The sequence below is a fragment of the Electrophorus electricus genome, chromosome 22 (assembly GCF_041902795.1).
Source record: "Electrophorus electricus isolate QZ-2024a chromosome 22, ASM4190279v1, whole genome shotgun sequence".
Taxonomy (NCBI): Eukaryota; Metazoa; Chordata; class Actinopteri; order Gymnotiformes; family Gymnotidae; genus Electrophorus; species Electrophorus electricus.
This window is the reverse complement of record NC_137518.1, coordinates 5960001-5985261: the sequence shown is the minus strand read 5'-3', so window position 1 is coordinate 5985261 and position 25261 is coordinate 5960001. Positions and strand designations below refer to the sequence as shown.

At 37.2% G+C, this 25261-nt stretch overlaps 2 protein-coding genes across 17 annotated transcripts in view; one reads left to right on the top strand and one right to left on the bottom strand.

The window, feature by feature from the left end:
* Nucleotides 1–5540: 5540 nt before the first annotated feature.
* Nucleotides 5541–6892, bottom strand: wu:fb55g09 (uncharacterized). Its single transcript, XM_027015229.3, has one exon. It carries the CDS (start codon nt 6473–6475, stop codon nt 5825–5827), a length of 651 nt encoding a protein of 216 aa, XP_026871030.2. The 5' UTR covers nt 6476–6892; the 3' UTR covers nt 5541–5824.
* An 888-nt stretch (nt 6893–7780) lies between these two features.
* Nucleotides 7781–25261, top strand: part of nisch (nischarin) — a 19565-nt gene continuing 2084 nt past the window's right edge. The window contains exons 1-20 of one of the 16 annotated variants that reach the window (XM_027015236.3): nt 7803–8059; nt 8893–8976; nt 9085–9267; nt 10196–10244; nt 11989–12152; nt 12314–12409; nt 12501–12596; nt 13412–13564; nt 13718–13786; nt 13890–14075; nt 14207–14335; nt 14504–14617; nt 16339–16456; nt 19325–19440; nt 20458–20513; nt 21828–23120; nt 23451–23637; nt 24332–24482; nt 24667–24795; nt 25099–25260. In XM_027015236.3, the coding sequence (XP_026871037.2) occupies nt 7979–8059; nt 8893–8976; nt 9085–9267; nt 10196–10244; nt 11989–12152; nt 12314–12409; nt 12501–12596; nt 13412–13564; nt 13718–13786; nt 13890–14075; nt 14207–14335; nt 14504–14617; nt 16339–16456; nt 19325–19440; nt 20458–20513; nt 21828–23120; nt 23451–23637; nt 24332–24482; nt 24667–24795; nt 25099–25260 (3616 nt within the window). In that variant the 5' untranslated portion in view covers nt 7803–7978. Of the gene's footprint in view, nt 8060–8892; nt 8977–9084; nt 9268–10195; nt 10245–11988; nt 12153–12313; nt 12410–12500; nt 12597–13411; nt 13565–13717; nt 13787–13889; nt 14076–14206; nt 14336–14503; nt 14618–16338; nt 16465–17098; nt 19441–20457; nt 20514–21827; nt 23121–23450; nt 23638–24331; nt 24483–24621; nt 24810–25098; nt 25261 lie in introns of those variants that run through there. The other 15 variants (XM_081705356.1, XM_081705354.1, XM_081705355.1 and 12 more) reach the window with 15 other exon arrangements.

Below are 25261 nucleotides of genomic sequence, written 5' to 3'. Positions count from 1 at the left end.
TAAATAGCTACAGTGTAGGTTATTATGATTACTATTGTTTGGGAAAGATACGTATATTACTGGTTAAACCATAACAGATTACAATACTGCTGAAAAGTAAGTTCCTTTTGTGTCCACGGTATGTCTTTACATAGTACTCAATCATAGCCACTTATGAACAAGTTTTAAACATTAATGCACTATATGAAACGCTCAGGCATTCAGTACCATTTACGGATTTTCAACATTGTTAAAGGTCAGTAAGAGTGCTCTGTATGTGCGAGAGAGCGTAGACAGGTGACTACGTGCCGTGTTCGAGCCATACTGGCCCCTTCCTCTAGCTTCCCTCGGCATGCATAAACAGGACGCTGGCGTTTCCTATTTCACTAGGTGCGCTGACGTCACAGCCGCCTGTGAGTGTCGGGTGTCTGTGAAAAAAGGAGGCGGGGACAACTGCTGTCTGCTGTGACATAACGCTCCACTAACGGCTCAGCTGCCATTTTGTGCTAGCGGAATGGATATAGCAGCGTGGTTGATGTATTGAGTAAAGTATGAGCAGTGGGTTGCAGTTGTTAAAATGATCAAATGAACCTTGTGGTATGTGGTAATCATTTTGAAAGAGATTAGGTTCCCCTCAGTGTTAGCTTCCTTAAACATTTTTATCCGCCCACATATTTATCGCTCCTTCTATTTTCATTTCACTATCATTTAGAAACACTAAAATGTTTAATGAGATGCTCTTTTTTCTGCTCCCCAGTTCCATGTGTTTTGGCGTTCTCCATTAATACTTTCATACTAAGGAATATGGCTAGTCTGTCTCCCCCCCCCCCCTCCTCTCTCTCTCTCTCTCTCTCGCTCTCTCTCTCTCTCTCTCTCTCTCTCTCTCTCTCTCTATATATATGAGACGGAGAGAGATCGCCTCATTGCTTTTTTTGCCTTTATTTTGTTTTTTTTTTCCTTCTTGCTTTTATATATGAGAAGGAAAAAATAATACAAAATAAAGGCAATAAAAGCAATGAGGCGATCTCTCTCCGTCTCTCATATATATATATATATATATATATATATATATATATATATATATATATATATATATATATATATATATATGAGACGGAGAGAGATCTTCTTGCTCCTTTTATGCCTTTATTTTGTATTGTTTTCACTCGTTGCTCTTTTTGTGCCTTTATTTTGCATTATCCTTCCTTAACCCTAACCCATTCTTGCCTTAATTTGTCTGTTCTCAATTTTCCTCTCACTCTCCCCAGAGGAAACCTCAAGTAAACTATGCACTCGTTGATTTTATGAACCACTGGAATGTGCTTTGAGAGAGTGAGAGTGATTCAATGCGAAGGGGAGGGATCTGGGAGCTCTGCTGGCTGGCGCACAAGATTCACCAGTGCTTCATAAATTCTTTCCCGAGCCAGAATATACACAGTGATTACCTGTTACCAAGGTCTCAGCTGAACAGAAAGAACCACGTGACTCTGAAGGCCAGGCATGGCGTCCTGCCAAAATAACAACCCATCCCCCCACTGACACACAGACACACAAACGCTTGCATGTGATCCCAAATACGTGGATTTTATTAATAGGATTTGGATACAACAGCTGTACTAATGTTACTTGATATACACATACATATTAAAATGTTACTGACATGCACACTCTGTAGGTTCTGGTTGCATATTGACTGTCAAACTGAAGCAACTGGGCTGATGTCTGCTGCTGTTGTTATTAACTGACAAAGTACAAAGCGGATTGCGCAAGACTCTTGAGTTTACAATGGGTTGTCTGTGATGCGCTACTCTACTCTTAAAAAAAGATTCAGATGGCTGTACTTTTCCACACTTCAAGGTCCACTCCTTTTTAACCCCACAACCCCTCACCCCCACCTCCACTCCCACCCCTCCAGTTCTGAACACAGGCATGTCACCACCAGACCTTTACAAGGCATTTTCCCTCCTGATTGGTTGATATAAATTTTGTAGGCGTTAGCTTTGTGCTCTAGTTTGGGTCTTTGACAGAATGCATGCAGCAATCTCTGTTTTTTCCACCTTTAATTGTATGCTTTTGGTATGAACACCGTGTTTGCTGTTAAACGATGGCTGAAAAATTCACATTTAATTACATTTAACAAAATTATTTATTTGTATATTATATATTTTCACAATTTCAATCTACTGTCTGTAGATCTAGTAGCCTATTCCTATATTAGGTGAGCCAAAATACCTTAACAGTTAGGTAAGGGACATGTTGTAGTGGGTGGGTGTATTCTATTGAACTAACTGTTCAAGGAGTAAAGTTACCATCTGCCTTTTGGTAATAGGAAGAAGTATAAGATTCTCAGAGAGACATTATGAAGTCTGTATTAAAGAAACAAACATGTCTACACCAAGAAAAAAAACAACTGAAAGCCACTGTCTGACTACAATAATAAATCAAAGGTGTTCTGACACTAAGATAATCTAGTATTAAAGTGATGACATACTGACCGTATTTCCATTTTTCACAAGAGGAAATGCATTTTGTTTTCTTTGTTGTTTATTTGGGTGGTCAGCTACAAAGTAGACATTGCTCCATGATAAAAGACCTAGATGGACAGTCCAGTAATGACCTGTAATGGCAGTTAATGCAAAACACTGGTGACTAAGCAACTTCCAATGTTTATGTGCTTTCTTTTTAAGACATTCCCTCAAATGAATGCCTAACCAAAATCACTGTAATGAACATAATGATTAATTTGACTGATGATGAAAGACACAGCCTGTATGAAAATACATGGAGATTAGCTCTCTGTTTTGTTTTGTTTTTTTGTCTTTTTTGTGTGTGACTTTTGTTACATGTTTATAATTGGCTTGCACTCAGTTGCTCTGTGAAACAGGGCAGGCCACATTTCCTAGCCTACTTACAATTGACAAAAGAAGATTTGCTATCATAAAGCAAAGTATTCATCTTGGCTCATAATTTTTGTTGCTGTTTTTTATGTTTAGGAAGTACAATATTGTCCACAGATGAGGTACATGAAGGAAGAAAGGATAGAAAACATAAAGAATACCCTAATGAGGGCAAATGGTTAGAGAGAACAAGAGACAGAATGAGAAAGTTGGGTTTGTGTTCCCTTCACATCATAAAAATCTACAGTACCTGAGCTAATGCTAGTTATCCATTGGTGGGTACTGCTGCAGTCCTATAACCATTCGGTTCAAAACATGAGTAGAATATACTTACCAAATGCCTATCACTAACCACAGTGAACATGTCTTATGAAGCCAGCTGTGTTAATGTGGCACGACCAATGAAACTACATGACATGTTGTTACAAATGTGCTGGGGCAGGGCCATTTGCTTAATTCGCAAAGTTCACAGAGCGTTTTGAGGAAGCTCCATACGTGAGGCCTCACAGCAAAGCCCATCCCCCACAGTACCCAGGCCAGCCTTCCCTCTTTCCTTTGTCAACAGTAGTCTTGGGAGACACCAAAGTATTTAAAAGTGACGTTGTCATTGTGGGTTTGCTTCTAAGAGAGATGGTAAACATTTCATTTAAGAGTTTAATGAACTTTCATTTGTATTGTTCACTTGCTCGGGTTCAGACAAAGCATAACGTGAAGTGCTTGTAAAATTCTTGGAAAGTTTTCTCTAAAATTTCTCTAAAATATTTATTACATCAAATTTAATTAGAATATCATTATCAAAAAGGGCTTTTAGACTTCTGGGCTGTCTCAAATGGCTTGTTTACTTAAAATTAAGGTCAATTTAAAACCTGGTTTTCCAAATACAGACTAAACAGAGGCATTGACAAAAACGTTGTTGTTAAAGAAGAGCCTCCTCTGAGAGCATAAAGCAGTCCAGGTAATAATCTGACCAAAATAAACAAACAAACTCTGTGTAGATTATTTTTACTTGCTCTTTTTGCCTTCTCTGTCTCATGAAACACCATCTTTGAACTTAATGACTAAGTCTTTATCCTCTAGAAATATGCTTTAATCCTCACTGGCTGACTGGTATCAGATTTCAGATTCTTTTCAGTATAAAAAATGACTACATTGTATTATGATAAAGGTGGGGCATATCTGATCAAATGAGATCAAATTATACTTTCAAAAAATCACATTTTCCAGTTACCTTGCTAATTTACTGTAATCTTTTGGGAAAATGCATAAACAAATAAAATTGTAAACACATACAAGTAATACAAGTAATCCCCTATCTCTACATCATATATGTCATCACACACTTAATTATGTGCTAACCAAGCACATGGAAAGGTCACGTCTGGGGGCTATTTTAGTTACATTGTCATAACTACTCTATATTGGTCAGTAGGGCTGGCACTATTATTAATGGTGAGATAACATGTGTTATCTATGCAAATGGAACACCCAAGCCCCAAAAGTAGAGCACAGTCATAGAAATAAATCTGAATAAAGTAGAAAACCTTATTTTTTGAAAAAAGTGGAAATTTTCTTCATGACTACTTTTCCATCTGCCATACAAGAGGTATTGATTACATTAAACATATTCAGTGGTCTGTAGACTCTAAGATAAAACAAAGTCCCTAAGTTTTTGTAATAATAGTGAGAAACACTGTGACACGATAGAAACACCATGCTAGGAGACTCATTCATACTCTGATATACCAGTTCGGTAAAGAGCTTTTTACAGGCTGCTGTGGGATCACGGCACGAATGACCACACTCTACATCTACTTAGTTTTTTAGAAAAGTGATTTCTTTTTCCACCATTGGTGTGGATACAGTCCTGCATGGTGTTTAATAGAAGTACATCTATTTGTTTTGAAATTAAAAAGCATATCAATTTTCCAGGTTACATATACTCCAGAGATTGACTGTTATTGTCTCATCTCTTCTTTAATCTGCATGCAAGTGTCTTCCGTTAAACTATAAACAATATGTGCTCAACACGCACTCTATATTGAAACGGCCACTATGCAAGCTATTTAGTGCATTATAAAGCGCTTCCATATGAAGTGCTGTCTGCACTTGCCCCTTTCTCAGCAGAAACACTGGAAGAGGATGCACATATTTCTTCCTTCATTAAAAATATCCACTGCTGCTGTGACTTGTTTTTGAAGCTCGAGTGTAGCAACAGGACAGGCAGAAGAGGGCGTGGAACTAGCCTGCACTACTCAGTTGGTTACACAGGTGTCGTATTTCAGCCGCGTTTGTGTTTGATGACTCTGACCTATACATAGATTTCATAATAGCCTTGCAGCAGGGTAAGCAGAAACTGTACAGTAGCCTATGGAAACATCTTACATGCATGCTAGGTCAATAAAACTTTCATCGTTCATCATTTTGTAGACGAATGGACAAGAAAAGTAATTACACATTTTTACAATTATAGAATGTTATTCTGATACCTCACCCTTTTCATAATGGCTCTACAGTGTTAAGTCGCGTTTCAGATACTAACCTTTCATTCACATCTTTATTAATACAAAGAATCATACAAGAACATCAAGAGAATTTGCTTCACCCAAATATTATATTTACACTTGTATATATGTATATTTCAGATACAAAGAAACGAAGCACAAATTCATAAACATGTAATTTTATTTCTGAAAACATTTACAAAGCGTCTCTCAAGAGCATGAGACATGGCTCCGTTTGTCACAAGCGATAAAGTGATATCCATTCTGATTGGCTGGTTAGTTTCACTCCTACTTCAGAGCCTGACTTTCGTAACAAAACATAGTAGACTAATAAACATCGTGAATGGCGTGACAAATGCAAACGGTTTGCAATAATGCAATAAATAATTCTGGTTGAACAACGTTTATAAAGCACAAACTGTACATATTTTACCTGTGGTAGGTCCCCTACATACAAGGTGCCACCACGGTTGCCACTGCGTCACAGAACTCTTTAAAGTCTTTCTGCATGAAATCTTCACTCTGCATGACATCGTTTTCAGACGGAAAGTACTGCATACTTTCTTCTTGGTCCAGTTCGTTGAAGCTGAATATGGAAAACGTTTGACAGTCGTCCAGCTGTCGTGCACAAAATCGCGCTGTAGGTGGTGAGGGGAGATCGGGACTGTCCAGAAGTGCGCCTCTAGCGTTCTCCAGCACGCCGAGATAAGAGTCCATATCCGCAAAATCCATTTCGCAGTCAGACCCACTGTCTGTGCCAACCGAGTCTGAACGCATATGCATCATCTGATATTTTTCATGCATGAGGAACTGGTTGGTGTTTCTCGGGGCTCTCATACCCGGTGCTCTGTTGCCCTGGATGTTGGCTGGACGCAAAGAAACAGTAGACTGTCGCGGTCTTGGTTGATGTCGGCGAAACCCAGGATGGTGCCCTCTTCTCCCACGATATCCTTGCCTCCTTCCACATTTGTACCAGCTGTGTTTGCTGTTGCCTCCCCTTGCCTCATCCTTGAGCTTGTCTTTGTTTGAGATTCGGTTGCTGTAGATCCCCCAGTCGCATATCATGCCCTTCCCACACATTCTATCTTCGCACAGCATTCAAAACCTGTGCTCGTCTCTCACATAATCTTCTCAGCTGCGAACAGCGTCGAGAAAACAAAGAATGAGCTTCTCTGTTTGGTTCTTGGTTCTCGTGGTTATTCACGACCAGCTCAAGAAGTCTACCTTTTTACAATCTTTTGTGATTTTTTCTTTGTCACTGGCTTTAGATAGTACATAGCCTGATGCAGTGTCTTTTGTACAGACAGCTTGACGCGCGCGCCTGCCAACCTCGCGAACAGTCACACCCCTCGAAGTCCAAGTCAGTCTTCCTGTGTTAGTATGAAAATAACTCGTTAACTTATATATCGGAAATTGAGAATATGTTTGTAGTTTGTTACAGGTTTGTATGTGCACTCACAAACTACCTAGTGTTACCCGTCAGAGACCCACACTCTTAGTGACAATTGTCAACTCCTCTACAATGAGCTGCATAGTGGCTTATATAGCTTTGGGACGTTGGAAATGCTCTTCACTATAGGGGTGCATGTTTATTATTTGGGGAAAATATAAGATGTAGAAAACATAAAGTCTAACTACATCGAGTTATTTTACAAATATCTAGTTTTACTCAAACAAGGGGACAAATAAAGCACATTCTACCCTTAAAGAAAAGGAAGAAAGTTACCCCTATGACTGAACGCGTGGTTTCGACTTCAATGTAATCCTAACTGCTGGTCTAGGGTCAGCTACTGCTGTCCCATATTGCTCTTATCCTCAGAAAAGCACAAGCCACATTTTGCACGTTGTGTACGTGCAATATTATGGAACACAGCGTCGTGCGAAGGAGCGTCAGCGTATTTTTTAAATACAGTGGCTTTTATAAAATCGTTCAAAAGTGTTTATCCATCGATTTTCAGTTACAGTCAATATTTACTGCAATAGAAGCTGAGTTCAGTTTATGTTCAGATAACCGAGGGAAGTTTATTCCCAACTTTAAAAACGCCAAGGGTGGGTTTGCAAAAGTAGCTCAAAAAGCTTTGCCTTTAATAAAACTAATGAATCTATTGTTGCATTACTGTCTTTCACAGTAAGATACAATCTTGAGAGAACTACGAAAACTAAGATAGCGTTCATATTGCTATAACGGAAATGCGTAGTGACACGAAACCTGCGGCATAAAGTTCAGTGTTATTTGGAGGCTACAGTTTTCCTGTAATGTATGAGTAATAGTTAAATATTAATGTCCACTTTATAATGCTAAATGCAAAGTTTTTTTAAAATGCACGTTTGTGTAGTAATCGTGGCTCCTGTTGCTACATTAAACCACAGTAGTAGATTACACACCAATGCAGTAGGCGGCAGTAAACTGACATTGAACTACTTCTGACATTGAACTACAAGAGAAGAGTAATTGTTAGCTAAAATAGATGCTGGCTTCAGCAGTTCACAAAGATGGAGGGAACAAAATATTTGCGCTGTTGTCGTTTTCAAAGACATTTCCAGTAAGACGCACGACTAACCTCCAGTTTTCCTAATGATTTAGTTTCGGGATTTAGTGAAATGGATTTTGTTGCGTCTCCCGAGCAAAACATAGATAAAAATGTTTGTATCGTTGGATCGGAGCTTGTGGAAAACTACACTGTAAGTATTTTTTGTGAAAAGGTAGCTAGCTAGATCACATAGCTAGCAGTGCTATCTTAGATAGCTAACGATAGGTAGCTGGCAAGCATGGTTCATAAATATATGGATGCATTATCCAGCTATTCGACAGGCAGCTGTCGTGTTTCTAGCTGGTTATTTTAGAGCCATTCGGGAATTGCAATAACAACAAAAATAATGTTTATTGTTTTTATTTGACATGTTGCTAACTAGCTTTTTAGCTAGTTGGAGAGCTGCCTAGCAGCAGTGTCAAGTTAACAGCCAGCCAGCTATTTTAGCTAGCTAACGCTAGGTAGGTTAGCTTGCGAGTAAGCAAATTTCTACAAGTGCAGTTTAGGTTAGGTAGGTTAACTAGTTAGTTTAGGTTAGCTAGATTGGCTTGTAAGATTTAATATTCAACATCTGACGAGGTTTCAAAAGCTAAAAGACTAGCTAGCTAGCGAACCGTCTCTTTTGCTTTACTCAAACGTTTACATTAGCGTTTTAGCGAACATTAAGTGTAATATTTTGTGCGAATTTTAAGAATTTAGCTATTTCACATTTTCTGATAATTGTACAATTTATTTCAACATTATTGTTGCCTGTTATTCTACATATTTTATCATCTTGCATAACTAAGTTGAGACGGTATCTAGAAACGTGCATAGGCTGTCATTGTTATTTAAAATATAGACATAGACGTTTGTCAAATATGGTCGTGTTGTAAAGTAGTATCCTTCATTTAGAAGGTTTAGATCCTTAAAAATTTTCAACTAATCCAGGAAGGTCAATTGAAAGCAAATATGTTCATTGGGAGGTCATTTTAAATTGTTTAGGTTTACATAATTGAGATGAAGGTTGGAGACCACCGGTGGACTACTAAGCATCGCTACAGCGACTTCTATGATTTGCATGAAAAGGTAAGTCGCAGCTGGATTTTACAGTGACTGGTTTTATAAATTTTGTTCCAAAAGATATGGAAGAATTACCTTCGTGGTGACTGGAGATTTTGTGTAATTTTTTTTCAGTTGACATCACAGAAGAAGATTGACAAACATCTGTTGCCACCTAAGAAGATCATTGGTAAAAATTCCAAAAGTCTTGTAGAAAAGAGGCAGAAAGAGCTGGAAGTATATCTTCAGACTCTGCTCAGCAGATTTCCAGTGACTGCCCCGAAAGTCTTATCCATCTTTCTGCATTTCCATTTATATGTAAGTGTTTCCATTATTGTTTAAAGTTTTTGTAGACCCTTAAGATTATATCACATCCATCTCAATTTATTGGACCTTGCAAACCAAATATTTGAATAATTTGAGAGAACCTTTTTTAGGTTTTACTTGATTCAACATTATTGTGAAATTCTTAAGATTAACAATTTAGGTTTCTTTTAGGTCTTAGCATAGAAAGACAGCATTATGGTATACAATTAATGTTTGACATTGTATAGGACATTAAAGAAGGGTTACAGTTTGTTTTCAACTGTAATATAATCTACTGCAAAAGCTGTTGTCACTTAACAGTGGTATTCAGTTTTTCTCATTTCAACACTTGATACTGGACAGTTTCACATCTTCAATGGTCTTTCACACCAGTCAGCATTTCTGAAGTTACAGTGGCTTAAAGTACACTAGCTACATCTAAATGCATGCATGCTTTTTGGTCAGTGAGTTAGTTCTGTATGGAGTATTTTTCTTAAATGTGTTCTTTAAAATGTGTTCTTTAAATAGTTTAATTTGACCACTAAAATGCTTTCATTTCAAATAAATTATTCCTACTATAGTAGTTTAAATTTGTTAGTGTGTATTAAGGATATCAAAGATAGTGAATGTTTAAAGGTGATAGTGAGACGTTCAGTAAATATTTACATGAACCAACCCGTGATAACAGGACACTTATATTACTGAGTCTGAAATTAAAACAACTTGCCTTATCTTGCCAAAGTCTTTAGTAAGAAGGCTCTTGAAATTTGAAAGTGAAATGAAATAAAAAATACATTGAACTTTTGAATAACATTTTGCTTTTTTGATGGAGTGTTAAACACACACACAAGCACAAACATTTTAGATTATTCAAGTGTGTCTAAGTGAGCTAAGATTTTATGATGTCCCAAAGTGAGGCTTTTTGTATACTTGGTTTCAGGAGATCAATGGCATCACAGCTACACTGGCAGAAGATCTATTTCATAGAGGTATGTCTTTACCCTAACTTCTGTTAACAAGTCTTTTATAACATTATTGTTGCCAGGCTATCAGGTGAAATGTCTGGGTACCTCACGATTTGATTGATTCAGTATGCTATGATGCAATTATAAACAATTATATGTCAGTCCAACTCGGCATTTATAATTTTGTGTTGCTGGAAAATAATTATAGATGTTAACAGTGAGGGAAGACTTCAGTGGTTGGATGGTAATACAACAGACCTCCTCAACAGTTGGATTTAGATTACATGAAAAAGATGCTGTGAACAGCATAAAAACAAAAACAAAAAAACTGGATTTGATGAGAAATTTGGATTTGAGTCAGTTTTTCCTGCTGTGTGAACATAGCCTATGATCCTTTTGTACCTCCAGATCCAGACTGATAAACAAGTAGTTACAAACCAACCAGATATTGTAATGGTAAATAAGATCTGATCTTGGACAGTGGTTTTAAGCTAACCAACAGCAAGCTAACAAAGCAAGCTCTTGATGGCACTTCTTGATTTAGCACGAATTCTTACTGCAACTGCATGGGAAATACCAAATAATACAATCGAGAGGCCAAGAGAGAGAACTCGTCAGGGTACAGAATGAAGGATAAAAGTGTGTGGGTGTGTGTGTGTTGGCCATTCCTCTTACCAGACTGTACACATACCTAAAACCAAAATCAAAAACAAGTTATGGTATGTCATGGCAAGGCAGGTTTATTTATATAGCACATTTCATACACAAGGCAATTAAATTGGTAATTCAAGGTGCTTTAAAAATAAAAGTATAAAAGACCAGTTATTTAAATATAAAGAATAAATATTTGATTAATGGAATTGAGCTAATTAAAAACGTGAAAAATGAAAAATAAAAGCAGTTCCTCTGTTTAGCTTTTAGCTTAGACATAAAGATAGAGGGTCCAATGCAGGTGAGGGGGGGAAAAAGGCACACCTTTGCAAAGGTACTTCTCAGGCCGTTTGTGGAGCTGCTCAGACTGGACTTACTATAATGCTAATGATTCTTCTCCTGACATTGAAGGGTAAGCCAAACATAACCAGCTTGTTTTTAGTCCAGGTTTTCTGAAATGGGCAGAACACAGAAAACCGAGGGGATTGGTAGGTGCCCTAATATATGTGCGTAAGCCCTGAAAAATCTATTTTCCAAATATGTCCCCTTTTAAAGATAGATAGTATGTAAATGTACTAAGCTTAAATAAAAATGTAAATTTGAACAAGAAACTGAATCAGGATTAAAATAAACAAAACTAAAAAATAATCAATTGAAATTTGAATAGTTTAAACTGTAAAGTATAAAATGCAATAAACTGATGCATTAAAAATAAAGCATTATGCCTCAGAGTTTGGTTCATTTAAGGTTGTGCTGAGCATCCCAGGGCTCATAAAACTGAAGATATTTAGCATCTTGTATTTCATGTGTATAGCAAGACATGGGTACTGTACTGTGACAACCAAAATGTAAATTGAAAATAAAATAGAAAGGGATATTTAAAATGAAAATGATTTACAAATAAAAGGTCCTCCTTGAAAATCTCACAGAGTAACTTGATTGTTGCCTTCAACCTTGAAAATTGCTCTAGAACTTCATTTATAAATAAAAAGCATATTTGTTGCTTAGTTGTCTTGTGTTTTCTACTATTGTTCAAAACAGTAGTTAAATTAAAAAAAACAAAACAGTACACACTAGACATGATTTCACTCCCATTTTTGTTCTGGCCCTCCCTTAGGTGAACAGTTGTTAGTCGCTGGTGAGGTCTTTGTCTTGAGGCCTCTGCAGCTGTATGCCATTACCCAACAGCTGAAGATTGCCAAGCCCACTTGTGCCAATGGAGATGCCAAGACAGATCTGGGACACATACTGGACTTTGCCTGTCGGCTCAAATATCTGAAGGTTTCACATTTGTTTTGCCATTCACAAGGTCATGGTTCAGTCTTATTACTCATGAGCTTTGCCATTGCCATGTGCTTCACTTATTATGTAAAGTTGTGTGAGAATATATTAACTAATGGATTCATATCACACTACTAACATAATGTTTTGTACATTTGCAGGTCCCTGGAACCAAAGGATTTGTGGGCACTAGCAATATTGAAGAGCAGACACTACCATTTGACCTCTCTGTCTTTAAATCACTGCTCCAGATTGAAGTAAGAGGAAAAAACTGCACATGGAATTTTCTTTCCATTTATGCCGAATGAGTTCCTGGTCTTCATATAAAATCTTTGTGCTGTTTTCCAGATCAGTGACTGCATTTCGGGACAGTTAAAGGGACTTCCTTTGCTGAAGCCTTCACTTGCTACACTCAGTATTCACCACTCTGCTGCATCAATGAAGGTACATTATATGCTCTGCAATGGCAAAAAGCAAAAAAAAAAAAACAATTCCAATGGCAGTGGTGTAAGAACCATGCAACAGTTTGACCATTTCTTAACCTTTGAATTAATGCTGAACTGTGTAGTAAATAGGAATAAAGGACTTTCAAATAAAATGTGGATTTCAGCTGTTCAAAAGGTGCCACCTTTCTGCTTCATAGGAAAATCTAACTCATCTTGTGTGCACTCGTGTCATATGGCATTTTTAGTTTTAGTTTTGTGTGTGGTAGTTCAAGACTTCTGCTTTTTTCTTGTCAGGTAACAGTTTATATTTGGTTTTCCTACACAGCAAACAGTGCAAATTCTATATAAAATAAGCATTCAAAATTGCACACCTACGTCTGAATAATACTAACATCATATATGTCATTATGTATGATGGTTGTCAAGGGGGTGCAGTGAATTTTCAGGTTGTTTAATTAAAACATTTTACTCCTAACCCTTAAGGCAAATGAGTTCATAACAATCTATAATAAGCCAATATTTATCATCCTAGCTAAATTTCCACTCTGATCTGTTGATTTCTTTTAAAGTGATCTCTTATTTCCAGCTTACTGTGTGGTACCATTGATGTTTATTTTTGTTTTTGTGAAAAACCGAAGTCTGTGGCTCATCTTTTCCAGAGATTACCAGAATTGTGAATAACATCATGCAGTGTTGAGAATGCTCTGTGACATATGCATTTGATGAGAGTCTGCCAGGGAGCAAAATTGAAATGCGCCAATCTGGACAATTCATTCAACCCAGAGTAATAGAGCTGCTTTCTGTCTTGCTTAGGAAATATTAGTCCCAGAAGCTGCAGAGTTTGCCCAGTGGGAACCAGAAGGTGTGGACATAGACCGCTCAGTGACTGCCATCATTCCCACATGGCAGATGCTGACCACTCTTGACATGAGTTGCAATTCCATCTGTTACATCGATGAGTCTGTGGTGGGTGGAACTTGTTTTTTCTGTGACGACACCATTTTTATGAGGCGTATATTGTTTATTATGACTAGTCAGAATTATGGGCAATGGAGACTTTACATTATTCAAGTGTGCTGACATAACTAGCTTTTAAACCTTTTCTCTTTGCATCTTTAGAAATTGATTCCTGAAGTTGAATTCCTAGATCTTAGTCATAATGAATTGTCACTGGTGGAAAATCTCCAGGTATGCTGTTGCACAGTGCGCACAGTATGCATGTAAAAGTACAGTTTTCTTTTGTGTTATCGTTTGCTTTTTCAGAGTCTGATTCAGTATTTTCAATCTGTAGCATCTTTACAATCTAGTGCACTTGGACCTGTCCTACAACAAGCTAACAGTTCTAGAAGGTGTTCACACTAAACTGGGAAACATCAAAACTCTCAACTTGGCTGGCAATCAGCTCGAAACCCTTTGTGGCCTCAGTAAACTTTACTCCCTTGTGAACTTGGACTTAAGCAGCAACAGATTAGCGCAGGTATTTTATTCTGCTTAATTAAGTTGCAATTTATTGCTCATCACTGATGGCTGGAGTCTATGTGCTTGAAACAGTATGATTAGGAATAAATTGCTGAAAACAGTGTGTTAATATTATGTGATGTTCTCCAGTTGGATGAAATAAAGCACATTGGAACTCTCCCCTGTTTGGAAAAACTCTCCCTCGCAAGCAATCCTGTGTGTATCATTCCTGACTACAGAACTAGAGTTCTGGCACAGTTCTGGGACAGAGCTGGAGAGGTACATTTTTATATTTAATTAATTTCTTAATTCAGAATACAAATAACTACTCTTTGCTTGTTTGGTGTAGTAGTTCATTTTTTTCTTTACCTAGTAAAGGTACATCCATGCCTGTGTTTTTATTTATTTATATTGTCTTTGAAATGTGATGTGTGTCTGATTCTGAAGGTTTCCTTAGATGGCACTGTGACCACTGAGAAGGAGCTAGACACTGTTGAAGTGCTGAAAGCCATTCAGAAAGCCAAAGAAGCAAAAGACAGAATGGCAAACAATGAGAAAAAGGTAACAGGGATTCATATTGTTGTATGGAGTTATATTTCTTTCCATGGAATACAGTGAAAGCATATTGTCACAGTTCTTCAGTAAGTACTCTGATAAACAATGAAAATACTTTAATTATTTACATCTCACTTTTAGGTTATTAGAAATTAGTTTTAATTGCACTTTACTTGATCTTATTCTTAATCTCAATCACACTGTCACCCTCAACAAATTACCATTATGCCAGTTGATGTTGTTTGACTTGTAGATAAACTACAGTACAGGGCTGTTGTATTCTATGTTGTTTCACACAATCTGAAATTTCTTATCAGGAGTTACATACCACCTGCAAAAGGCTGTGAACCCCTTTGTAGTGCAAAGGTTTTATAAGTCTGACATAGAGCTCATGTATGTCTGACAAGTAGCTAGCACATTCTACTTTGTATTTATTTGTAGCTGGCTTGCTAACTTGGCTACATCTAGCTAGTTAGAAGGTTTATGAGAAATCAGATCTGACCCCAATGCAAACTCGATTTTTCCACTTCCCTCTTCTTTTTTCTGGCATCTCAGTATCCTTCTTGTACATGGTTATAGAGGACAGGATGTTCTGTACACAGCACACATATCAAACATTATTTTAAATTAGTTAGCCACTGCCTAGAAACACACACTACAATGGCCACCAGGGTGTGAACTCAGGCAGTTAGAGCAGTTAGAAAAGGTCTATGCAGGGGGAAATAACCTGCAGGCAACTCTGCTGCTTTAGGATAAACTTCAACGTTATGGTTAAAGTGGTATCAGTGCTGGAGAGCCCCTCCTACACATCAGTGTGTTTACAGAAATAATTCTTCAAACAGTAGTGAATTTACATGTTAGAAGTCTGGGCGAGGTTTGAGTAAAGCAGTTCAGTGACTAGGGCGCAGGTTGTTCTACCACTTTCTACTCTGCAGTTAGGCCTAAATGTCTGGGTGATACTAAGTTATACTTCCTAGAAAGTTTGGTGATAATGTTTTTAAATAGTTTGAAGATGTATAGATATAAGAGTTTAATGAGGAGAAAAACAGTGAAAAAGCTGTATGAGATCATGTCTCCGTATATTACAGAACATTAAGCATACTTGGACTATATATCACTGTTGGGAGATGGCTGTTGACTTTGGGAAGGGAAAAAAGGGTTTTTGAAACATTTCATTTGAGGTGTTTGTTATACAGCTGTAAAATGCTCGGCATGTCAAGGTTGTTATAGTATTTAGGTCTGTATGATGCAGTTCACTATCAAAAAACATTAGAGGGTAATATTGAGTAGTATGTTGTTAAATGTCTAGGTCATGAGTACCTTTCAAGATATCAAGAAGTGTCTGTGTAAACCTTTTTGTTTGTTTTTGCCATAATTGATTCACAGCAGGTCTTGTGGTAATAATCAGTTCATGGCATATCCATTTTTAAGAAGGCCAAACAGTGTAATTGCATTTAGTTGTTGTATATATGTATATAGTATAAAAGACTATTTATCAATTGACTGGGTTTTGCATATTACTTTTGTCTTACATTTAATACTTTTAAAATCTGTAACGGACTGTATTTTTGGTATTTTTATTCTAATTATCCTAGAAGAATATTTTATATTATGTCCTATATCTAATATTTTCTCCTGAAAAGTGTAAAGCATTTATTAAAGTCTAAGGTTGGGTGTTAAGTGTTTTTCTTGTGCCTAAAAGCGGTGCTTGCTGCTGTCATTGTCAGATCAGTGATGTCCCCAAGCAGGCTGAGGGTGGGCCAAAGTCTTCTTCCTCATCTTGCTCTCTTGCTGCACCGCCGTCTTCCTCTCCCCCCCTGTCCTGCTCTGTGAGCTCCAGCCAAGGTAATCATGTATGTATCAGGCTGCTGGGTGGGGGCACATGCAGTTTTGTGAGAATTACAAAGGGATTTTTTTTCCCCAAAAGGCCATGCTTATGCACAGTGGGTCATACATTTTGATCCTGTATATCAGAGCCATAGATCCTTAAAGAATTTTTTGTTTCATAGAAATGTTATTTTTGCTAAAGATCTATCCAGGTTCCATTGCTGGTATTCCTTAAAGACCCAGGGAACATATTATAAAGTATTAAGAACAATGGAGTGATATTAAACATTCTGCAGTTTAAAAAAACAAAACAGAAATGAAACAGAAACGCTGCTCATAAACCAACCATCCAAAACTGGTTCATCAGTTTTAGACAAGGATGATCTGGGCTTGGTCCTGATATTTGACTGACTGACAGCCCACTGTCAAACTCGTAACCTGCTACACTAGTCAAGCAAAACTGAATATAATGGCACAAGGAGAGAGAATCTGAATACAGCCATACATGTACAAACTGGATATGTATAGATGGTGGCATTGATTTTCATGATGATTGTTGTTGTTATAATTATTTATATTATGTTAGTTATTTTTTACAATGCGACTTGGCTCCTCGGTAGTTACATGCTTTTAATTTCTTCCCACAATTACCATCTGAAGAAAGAAGCCACTGCATGAGAAGATTCAAAATGATGTCAAAGGCTCTGTTTAAACTGTTAAAACAACAGCTTACCTAAGCTACATCAGTTTTAAGATTAAGTTTTGGAGTTTACTATATAGTACCTACTAGTAAATGATTTCTGTAAAAATACTTAATGTAATAAAAGTACAGTTTTCAAATTGAGAGCAATCTGGGGTAAAATGATGACTGAGGTGGTGGAAGCACCAACTATGGTTTTATCCTACAAAATTGCTAATCATATATATGCACTATACATATATATGCACTTTGCTTGCACAGCTGATGGACCTCTGTATAAGACGTCCTGTTTCTTATGTCTTAGCACTTATGTACTTCACTACAATTTTGAATATCTCTAAATCTCTTACTACACTGTAGTACACTGCATTTACTCACCTGTAATTTTCTTCAGATATACACACACGAATACACTCACTGGTTACTTTATTAACTTTATTCGATCCACCTGTTCAACTGCTTGTTAATGCAAATATCTAATCGGTCAATCACATGGCAGCAACTCAATGCCATGTAGACATGGTCAAAACATGGGCATTCATACTACAAAGGTTGCAGTTAATATGCGCACCTACATAATTTAAAAAGTTTATGGTAGTCATTGTTATTAGTATGCCTCTAATTTTGCTAATACATAGATAGCAAGCTAACGTTAACAGATTTGTTAATGCTATCAAGCTAGCTGTAAATACACAGTGTTAGGATTAGCTAGCTACAAATTTATTTATGTTTTTCTTTGCTGTTGGTATTATGACAAGCGACAATTCTGTATATGCAGTTTATTTTAAAATGGTACAAATAATGATATTCATGATTATGACTGTTTAAGAACATAATTACATGATCCTGTCAAACTAACATGGTTAAATGTATTCAAAGTAGTACTTGGGCAGATAATAATATGAAGGCAGGAGCTGGCACACATTTACAATGGCTGAAATGCATATTGCATTTTGGAATGCATATTAAAACCACAATTATGAAGTCAATTTAAAGTATAAATAATTTTATCAACATAAAAATAACGTAATACTGAATATATAAGATTTATATGTATAAATCCGCAGACTAAATGAGAACTGGATCTTAACAGTTAATCAAAATTTCCAACTTGGAATCAAGATTTTGTTTATATTTAAGTACATAAACAACATTCAATCAAACCACCACAGTATGCTATTCCACAGATAACTAAACCATGAATAGAGTGCTTGTGAATTCAGTAATAATGTTAGCTAAAAGTACTTAATTGGATAATCTCACCAGTATCACAAGATACTGTAAACATTGAGTACTTTTTAAAAAACAAAACTGAATAAAACTAGATATTTTATGCTATTTTAAAATGTAATTTTGATTACTTTTTTTTTACTGGGTTTTAATATTTAACATTATTCATTTATTTGTTTGCTTGGAAAGTTGCTTTGTGTTAGGTTGTGAATTTCTGACCCAAAAATAGTAAAAATAAAGATCAATTCTCTCTGTTCAGTTGAACTGACAGATAGTTACCTAGAAGTCTGACCCGGTACTACAACTTGCTGTCATGCTACTGAAAATTAAAAAGAAAAGAAAGTTTGTTCTGGATTTTTCTGAAATGATGAGTCCAAATTCTGTCTGAATTGGTATAAAGTCATTGAGGTTAGAGGGTTAAATACCTTTTTAACACACAGCTGACGTTTGCTGTTTAAGTTCATGTTTATTGGTGCTAAAGAATATTCCTGCAAGAAGTGCTTTTGTCATTGCTTTGTATGTACTTTGTATCTTTCTCGCAGTGGCTCCAAGACCTCTGATGAATAATGTCAAAACTCCCTTTGCTCAGGTGATTGGACATGTAAAGATCCAGAGTTATTTTGAAATCTTCAAATATAAATGCCCAGCGATGCCAAGATACAAAGGATTATGTTCTAGACTTTCCCCTCAGGTCTAATCATTGCTAATCCATGCTGCTTTAATGTACATCAGGAATTACAATTTACTTTTCTGTGTTTATAGATGCATAGGGTCCTGTGCATGAGACAGCAGTGAAGATATTTACTGCCTTTGGCTTCAAATGTACATAAGTACATTTAAAAAAAAAAAAAGCACTTTTGCATTCTATTACATTTGTTTACTGTTCTATTTACTTGATGCTCTGTCTCTGTCTGTTAGCCCTGCAGCTGCAGAATAACCCTTTTGTCATTTTTCAGAAATAGCCTGTAAAGATGAAGCCTTTCTTACCAAAGAGATATTGACTCATGTGGATTCTACGTTTACTCAGCGATGCTATAATGAATTCAGCCCTTCCTGTGAAGTAACACCTCTGGTAAATAACATTATAAGAGTTGCATTTATTCATATCAATTATTTTTAATTATTTATTTTCCTTATACTTCCTTAGTCCATGTTTCTGGCATCTGGGTTTAATTATATTCTGTCCAAGCAAACATTCCCCAGCCTACACTGTGCTTGCAATATTTATAATCTCTCAAAAATAATCTTACTTTGAAAGGTTTTCATCTCATATGTCTTGCTAGGAAAGTGATGCACATACTTAAGTAGATTGCTGCATTTGATTTTGTGGAAGCCACAACCAAAACACCTCCAAAGCTAGGCAGCACACTGAAGATGCTTGACTATGCAGACAGCTCACAGTACAAACCAAGTAAACATATTTTGCTGCAATAATGAGTTTGACTCAGTATTTTGGATATTACTCTGTAATGCTTTAATGGTTCTAGCTTGAGCACATTTTCCCTCTTTTTTATTTTTCTAGTGTAAGTGGACTTCAGTATGCTCTGAAGAGCATCGTCACATGAGCTATTATATTAGCTTGAAGGATAACAGCTAAAGTAAAATATTGTAAATGTTGTTTGACTTCATCTATAAAATGTAGTCCTTTTGTAAACTTACAAAATATGGTATGTTTGAACAAACCTTATACAGGTTTGAGCAAACCTTGTGGTCTATATTAGAACATTTTTTGCAAGTGTGATCACTTTATTTCATAAACAAAGGTCCTTTTGATTCATAAAAATCTGAAAGCAGTTCAGCACTATAGTTTGTGTTGGCAAGCAGTTACAGTGGGTTTAGAGTATTAACTAGCAGTCAACACAGTTTGACTACAGTGATTTGACTGATACTTTTCAATCAAATTATTGTTATGAAGAACATAGTAGAAGAATAGGTGGTTGCACTTCTGCAGTGTTCTGTGGCATTAAAGTTTGGTGGCGAATGTGTATTCAACTGTGTAACAGGACTGCAAGGAAGATGTGGGTTATGGAAAGATCCATTTTATTGTGTATTTTTAGAGAAATCACCATTTATGTTTGGTCTATTACAGGTTAAAACTCAGCTTGAGCTTGGTACCTGTGATTCCATGAAGTACGAAAGCACTGGGTCAGTCATTTTGTTTTTTTCTTTTACATTGATGAAATCATGTGAAAATAGCACTGGTGTATAGTAACTCAGTGTTTAAGGTACTTCACTTCTAACTGGAAGGTTGCTGGTTCAAGCCCCACCACTGCCAAGTTGCCACAGCTGGGCCCCTGAGCAAGGCAACAGTTATGCTAATTGCTGTCTTGTAGTTCAAATTCCTGATTTGTTTGCTTTTTCATTTGCTCCCAGTTTTACCAATAAACCAAGACTAAATAACAATCCATCCAGGCACAAGGAAAACCTCAAAGTGTGAATGATGTTGTTAACAAGAAGTGAAAGCCAATAGCTTTGTTGCATATCGCATGTCAGAATAACGTCAGAATTACACTTGAAGCATGAATACAGTTTACATTAGTGAAGTTGTCCCATGAAAGTTAATGTTTTAAAGGAATGTTTAGGCTGAAAAGTAATTAATTGAATTTTATTCTAAATTAAACTTGGTGTCCTTTATAAGTGACTGACTGTATCTTTGCATTTATATAGGTTTATTTATATTTATGCAATTAGGAGTAAATATGAAAAGACAAATTTGAGGTTAAAGTATAGAATGCCCACAAATTTGGGAGGATAAATATAAATAAATATAAATGCTAGTATAAAGATCTTAATTTTGTTCCAAATAACATCCCCTCAGTAACTACAATACCAGGCAAGCTAAATTCAAATTCTGTGCTGTGGCTCTACTTTTTCTATTTATTTGTTTTTGTTTGAGTATTAAAAACATTTAGCTTGCAAATGTACATTTAAAACTTGCCTTGCTTGTCTCAGGTGTTCAATAATATGATACTTCAATTCATACTGAAAGGTGACAATAGAAACCACATAAAACTGTCCTAAACAAAATGAAATTCCATTTGGAATTGCCTGGATACTTTCGCATTCTGGACTGTTCATGGAACAATGTAATTCCAGGTGAAAATGCAAATGGATGCAGGGAAGGATAGGGAATTTTGAGATGCATTGATCGTTGATCATAGATTCATTGTTGTTGTCAATGAGTTTCTTGAAATTTTACACTGCAGTGCAGTCACAGCTGTCTGGCACATGTCTATGGAATTTCGCAACCGGGGTGTTTGAGGATTGCAAGTTTACCTAAGCCAGGCTATTTGCTTTCACTTCTTGCTAGCAGCACTGCTTTTGTGTGAAAGCACAGGAGGTATGAATTCAAATCGTTCCTTGATTAACCAAACACACTTGACATAAGTGATCGTTTGTTTAATATGCTTACTTTGCAGTCTTTAGTTGTAACTCAGTTGTCATTTTCCTGTTCTTCAGTTGGTTTTACTGCAAAGAGGACCAGGAATCCTGTACCAACAGTCTCTTCACACCAGTGCTTCCCTTCTGTTATGTCTCCTACACCACCACAAACTTGGACTTCATTACCCAGCTGTCTGCTTTGATCTGCCAAGCAGACAGAGACAGGAAAACATCCAGGCAAACCAGGACTACCTGTCTAGGCATGAATGATCAGGGCAGTCCTGACTCTGGGGGCAGCTACTTCGAGATGGGTCTTGATACCAGCAATGAGATTATGGGCTGCCTTTCTGCTTCTACAGTTCAGGACAAGGAATTGGAGGATACAGAAAGGGGAAATGTTCACATAAATATGATAATGTGGTCTCACTGCATCACCCTGGGTCCAGATATTGGTCTGAGTCAGAAGCTATCATGTTTAGTAGCAACAGACTGCTTTTTGGTTGTATTTCATACATGCTCCAAAGAGCTGCCAAGTAGCATACAGGAACTGATGGACAGCCTTGAGATAGGATTGATGGTGCCCTACTCAGATATTGAGTCTTTTCAGTTTGACATTCCAGACACATGTGTCTCCTTAAAGGTGAGGTTCTGTGAGGCACAATGGTACTTCTTCTCAGATGGCCAAAATTTGAAAGAGTTGCATCGTCATGTGGACTTACTTGTAGAAAAAACTAACAGTGAACATATGACTGGACCTTCAAACATACAGCTATTCATTCAGCAGTTTCTGAATTCCTGGGAAGTTGAGGAGCATTGTGGGGTGAAAAGTGGATACTTGGCTCATGTACTAAACCATGCCACCTTGTTTACCTCTCGACAGGACATCACAAAAAAACCACGGCAATGCTCCATACCCCCTGACGTTTTATCCTCCCTCCATGAAAACCAGACCTTCATTCCCTTAATTCTGTTTCTTACGCCACGACATCTCTGTGTGTTGAAGGTAGATTTTGTGGCCCTGGGATCAAATGCCATCACTGAAGGAAATCACCTGCGCTCTTGGTCCAGGTTAAATCGAATTCCTCTGGCTTCTATCTTGCTCAACCCCAAACACGGTTGCACTGGCCAAAGCAATGCAATCACTCATCACTTTTGTGATGACCATGTCCTTGAGCTGATGGCAGGCCACGAATATCTAGTTGTTGTTTTTGCTTTGCCCAATGACAAGTTCTTGTTCCTGCGGCAATTCAGCCAGTTCCGTGCCACCCTTCGGGACATCAAGACCATTGCTGTTTGGCAGACTAGTAAATGTCACCTGAAAGTGAAGAGCATGGTACCCAGCAAAACTACCCAAAGAATGCAGAAAAAGAGGTAGAAACATATCTTGCCTACATGAATGCTTCTCATACTGTTTGCTGTAAATTTGCCCAACAGTCACAGAGAAAGACGAGTGTTACTACATTTAGTGGTTTGAAAATAGCTTCATACCCTGCCATTAGCATTGCTTTAAAAATAACACCCATTGGCTGGAAACATCAGTTGCTTAGCAGTACCATCTGCTGGACAAAACACCGTTGAGCAGCTTTTGTGTAATATTTTAAATCCTGGATCAGTGTAGATTAATCACTGAGAACACAATTACAGATGCCTCCTTTCTACATTATTGGCAGTGTTTCTCTTAATTCTGTTTTTTTCCATCAGTGTTCCTCAGGAAATGCAGAAGCCCCATTTAGCCCTGTCTCTGCTGTACCCGGGCGAGACACTGCTACAACAGCTTTCAGAGCAAAACCAGTGTCCCTCCCATCTCTTTCTCTCAGCCTCCCTCCATTACCTCTCTTCTCTGAGGGGTGAAGAGCTCATCCACTTCTTCCATGACAACATTGCTGAGGTATGTAGCAATGTGTGTAACTTGAAGCTGGCTTGAGAGTTCCATTTTTAAACTTTTTTTTTTTTTTTGGTGGCCGGTAGCTTAGTGCTGCTATCTAGCAGTCAGTGCTACTCACCAACATTTAGAGGGAGTGGAATAGTGAAGTGCTGTGAAATTTAATTTAATCACTGACATTTTCCTTAAATACCCAAAGGCAGCTTGACTGACAGCCAATGCATCCTCTCCTTTTAGAGACAGTGTAATAGCAGCTCACTAAGACTGAACATTGAAAGTGTGTACCTTGTCCGATCATCAAGATTTTTTCCTCACAATTTCTTAGAGTGAGAGAGAGGCTGATTGTTCTGCAATTTGCCTTGTGATGTTTTCTTGAGCTTTTCCACTAAACAGTAGGTTTTTCACTCTGAATGCTATGTTGGATTTGTTTTAGTTTTCTCTGTTTAACACAAACATGGCTTATATAGGCCTTTTGAATCTTGTACAAGATTTTTATACAAGAATGTTCCGAATTCTAATTGAATTACTTTTTTTCTACTGACAAAGCTGTAATTGTTGCTAATTTTATTGTTTTTATGGAGAATGAAAGTGATGCTTTAAGAGCAGCATTCATGTTAACTTTGAAGGTGTAGCTCAGAATATATTTGGACTTACTCAGTTGTTTTTGCTTGATTTTACCCGATTTTACTCTTGTATCTAGGTGGAAAATGAAGAGTTAAAGCATATTCTGTGGACATCTGTCCTCTTCTACAAGTCTCCTGATGTGGAGCTGACAGCTTGTGTTATGTTATCAACCAAAACTGTTTACTTCATCCTGAATGATGTGGCATCTACCCTCAGTGATCAAGCTAGTAAGTGATATTCTAGTCACATTTTTACCTAATTTTGTCTAGTCTAAAATCTTTTTCTATATTGTTAATGTATTTCTTTTCAAATTAGTGCTATGAGACTGTATCTCTTCAATGGCTAATGCATACCTATTCTACATAGTAACTTGACTTTAAAAAATGGCTACAAAAACACTTCTTCATGCAGTGATGTGGAACTGGAACCCATCAGAGCATAAGGCTACGGATTTCCTCATCTCTTTCTGCTTTGCTATGAAACTGAATGAACTGCAGACTGTGAATGTGGGACTGTTTGATCAGTATTTCAGAGTGGTTGGTGAGTAGTAGATCTGTGGAAACAAAACATCTCACAGGATACTGGAAAATGAGGCTTATGACAGGACTTGGAATTAGATGCAGTGAAGAACCTCGGGCATTACTCCACTGTGTGATTTTAATGACATTTAAAAATCCTGATCACGAGTGACCAAACAGTAGTTTCAAGACAGTCAGGGTTCTTGGAATACTTAAGTGCAAATCCAATTGTATAAGACAACAACCTGCTAATATGTGTAACATGAAAGCTTGAGGAAGAAACCTAACAGAAAATTCTTGTATTTTCTTTACTCCCACTTAAAAGGCCCCTCTGCTGAGCACATTATCTCTTGTCTGACAAGAGACAGCTACAGCACACACCACTTTCTACAGCATCTCATGACGGTGCTGTCCTTACTGGAGAAAGTGCCCTCACCCGAGCCATCTGATCAAGACTTTTACACACAGTTCGGAAAGAAGAGCACAGG